Source organism: Cyprinodon variegatus, unplaced genomic scaffold, assembly GCF_000732505.1.
Source record: "Cyprinodon variegatus isolate N-32 unplaced genomic scaffold, C_variegatus-1.0 Scaffold902, whole genome shotgun sequence".
NCBI classification, from domain to species: domain Eukaryota; kingdom Metazoa; phylum Chordata; class Actinopteri; order Cyprinodontiformes; family Cyprinodontidae; genus Cyprinodon; species Cyprinodon variegatus.
In genome coordinates, this window is record NW_015151355.1 from 11,797 (window position 1) to 14,735 (window position 2,939).

General features: G+C 47.8%; 1 protein-coding gene across 2 annotated transcripts in view; it reads right to left on the minus strand.

Annotated features, from left to right (window-relative positions):
* The window catches only part of suco (SUN domain containing ossification factor), a 57,271-nt gene that overhangs the window by 10,071 nt on the left and 44,261 nt on the right, over positions 1–2,939 (minus strand). For both annotated transcript variants that reach the window (XM_015397999.1, XM_015398000.1), the window contains 4 exons: positions 2,654–2,738; positions 1,005–2,345; positions 811–898; positions 613–717 (listed from right to left, as the gene is read on the minus strand). In XM_015397999.1, the coding sequence (XP_015253485.1) occupies positions 613–717; positions 811–898; positions 1,005–2,345; positions 2,654–2,738 (1,619 nt within the window). The remainder of the gene's footprint in view (positions 1–612; positions 718–810; positions 899–1,004; positions 2,346–2,653; positions 2,739–2,939) is intronic.

Here is a 2,939-nt window from a genome sequence, read left to right on the forward strand (position 1 = left end):
CAATCAGCTGGTTTTCTCTTAAATGGAAAACTTTGAATCAATCTAACTGGATGATCTGGTGAACTGGAAAGTGCCTTAAGATGTGATGATTTGAATTGGCGCTATAGAAATAAACTGAATAGAATTGAACATTGACCAAAGGGCTTAAAATAAAAACTACCTGTTTATTGATGTACGCTGGAACGCTGACATTTCAGCTTAATAAACAGTATAAACATGTATGCTAACTTCTTATTTACTGTAGATGAGAGCCGCTTCTTCGTTTTTGGAAAATCGTGCACATTGAAAATAACATAGGGCACGTTTGGCTGCGTATAATAACCTAATGTTTCTAAATCTGCATTGGGTCTGACTCTTACTCCACATCTGAACAACAGTAAATCCAGGAGCCAAATCAGTGTTTTCAAGGGTCTTTTACTGAAATGAAAATATGCAATATCCTCTCTGAGGCTAAACTAAAATATAAAAGAAGTTCAAGCAGGTCCTGAAAGTATAAGTGCAATCAGTGGAGCCCTAACCTCAATTGTCAGGATTGTGATTGAATGTTCAGCTTTGTGTCTTTAGTTTAGACCTTTTTTTTAAAGCAGGTAAAAACTGAGGAGGTGTTTGTACCTCTCGTTGCAGCTGGCCCACTGTGGCTGTTAGGTTGAGCATCAGTTTGGTAACATCCTCCAGCTGGCTCTGCAGAAGCTGGATGGAATCCGTCTGCCTTTGGTCCTGAATTAAAAACGGAAAGATGTGGTTCAGCTGTGAGCCAATCGTCAGGTAAATCAACTATGAGCCATTTTCACAGCGTTAGGTTTCAGTGACCTGCTCCTGAGCAATGCGCGAGGTATTCTGCAGCTTTATGACGGTCTTGTTGAAGGCTTTCTGCATCTCTTCCATCTGTTTACGGTACCTGTAGAGTACAGGTGCATTGATACCATAAAAAAAGATTTATCAGCAAACTGGGACTGTAGGAAATGAACTCAGATGATCCTTTTTAGGATCCTCCATGTTTTTACCTCTGGCTCAGCTCCTCCAGGTATCTGCTGGACAAACTCATGTTCATCTCCAGAGCTTTGATCCTGTTGTTCAGCCTCATGAACACGCTCTCCTTCTGACTGGAGCCGTGAACGGCGCCTCCGTTCTGCAGCACCCCGTTACCGTTCAGGGTCGCCCCGCCGTAGTCTCCTCCGTTCTGCAGCTCTGCGTAGAAGTCCGTCGCCGTGCGCTGGATGTTGACGTTAGTGTTTAATAGTTCATCTTCCACGGAGTCCTCAGTCCGCTGAGGTTCTCCCGCCTGGGGGAGATTACTTCCCAGCTCTCCCTGGAGTTGAGGAGCATCAGGGTTCTGCTTTTGTTTGCTCCCACCAGGATCTACAGCCGTGTCTGTGTGGCTGTCAGAGGGAGGGGCAGCTGGCAGCTCAGTGGGAGGCGGGGAAAGGTTCTCAGGCCTCGATGCAGTAGGAAGAGAAGCAGCAGGCTGCTCTTTAACGGGGGTCACTGAGAGGATGGAGGAGGCCGTCTCAGGAGACAGAACCTGTTCAGGACTGACTGACAGCGTCAGTGTGGCACTGATGGCCTGATGCGTCTCTGGGATAGAGGCCGTCTGGAGGATAGGAGTGGAGACAGGATCCAGAGCTTCATCCTTTGCAGAAGGTAAGAGCTTCTCCTGGTGTGTGGGGGTGGGCTGCGTCAGGCTGCTGTGAGGGGCTGATGAACTGTAGGGAGGGATGGAGGCGGTTCTACTCGGCTCTAGTAGGATGCTGAGCTCTGGTGTGTGAGCATCAGGCGGCTGAGCGTTGATTTGGAAATCAGTCTGTTCCTCAGCTGAGGGTTTTCCCTCATGGACTCTACCCAGCACCTCTGCTTCTGGAGCTTTCTCTGTCAGAGGCAGGACTTCCTGAGGAGGCGTCGGGTCAGGGGTGCGTGGAGCTGTGGCTGTGGGGGCAGGGGGGCTCTCCTCAATCTGTCTCCGAGCGTGAAGCTGCCTCCTCCTGAGGCTGCGCAGGCGCTCCTTGGCCAGCCTGGCGCAGCACCAGCGGTGAAGCAGCTCAGGCAGTGTGGCCATGCAGGACAGAGAGAGGGAGGACAAGGAGGAGAGAGGACAGTACGCCTGACTCTCCCACTGGTTCCTGTCAGCATCCCTCCTCGTTTTCTGCTCACTCTTCTCCTCTTCTTCTACCTCCTCCTCTAACAGCGTGACAGTCGACTGTTTCGGTTCTTCATCCTCGTCTTCCTCCACAAGTGTGACGATCTGTCTGTCCTCGCTGGATTCAGCTAATGAGGAGGAGGAGCTCGAGTCACTGGAAGCGTTAGAAGCCTCTTCTGCTGCAGGTTCATCAGCCTTCGGAGGGTTTAGTCTAACGGGTAAAAAATAAATAAAAATCTGGTCTTTAGTTTACTTCTTGGTTACATACAGCCTTGATAAAGAAATAACACTTTGAACCTTTTACATTTTACTACATTACGACCTTCAGACTTCAGGATATTTGACAGGAATTTTATCTGAGGCCAACAGAGTCAGTCAGAGAGGAATGTTCAGCTAAGAATCTGAAAGGTCAGGCACCCATTCTTCTGGGTTATGTCTCCACATTTTTTTGTTATCCAATGTTTAATAAACTGCAAATATCTCAGTTTCCATCAATAATATTCTATTGATTGATTTTACCCTGCAGAGTCCTGAGAGGCTTCAGCCAAGTCAACTTTCACGTCTCTGCCCTCCTCCTTTCCACTCCCCTCCTCTGTTGCATTACCTGGAATAATCACAATAGAAACATCAGAACAGTGAGATCAGTGAGGAGGAAAAGCAATTCAGCAGTTTCATAAAACCTAAAGAACAGCTATAGGAGGGATGCTACGTACAGAATGCTGGTTTTTCTATCTCTATACTCCGACTCTGCAGAATCTGTTAGTTCAATCTCTAACGTTCTGCTCTCTCTGCTTTTTCTCATAGT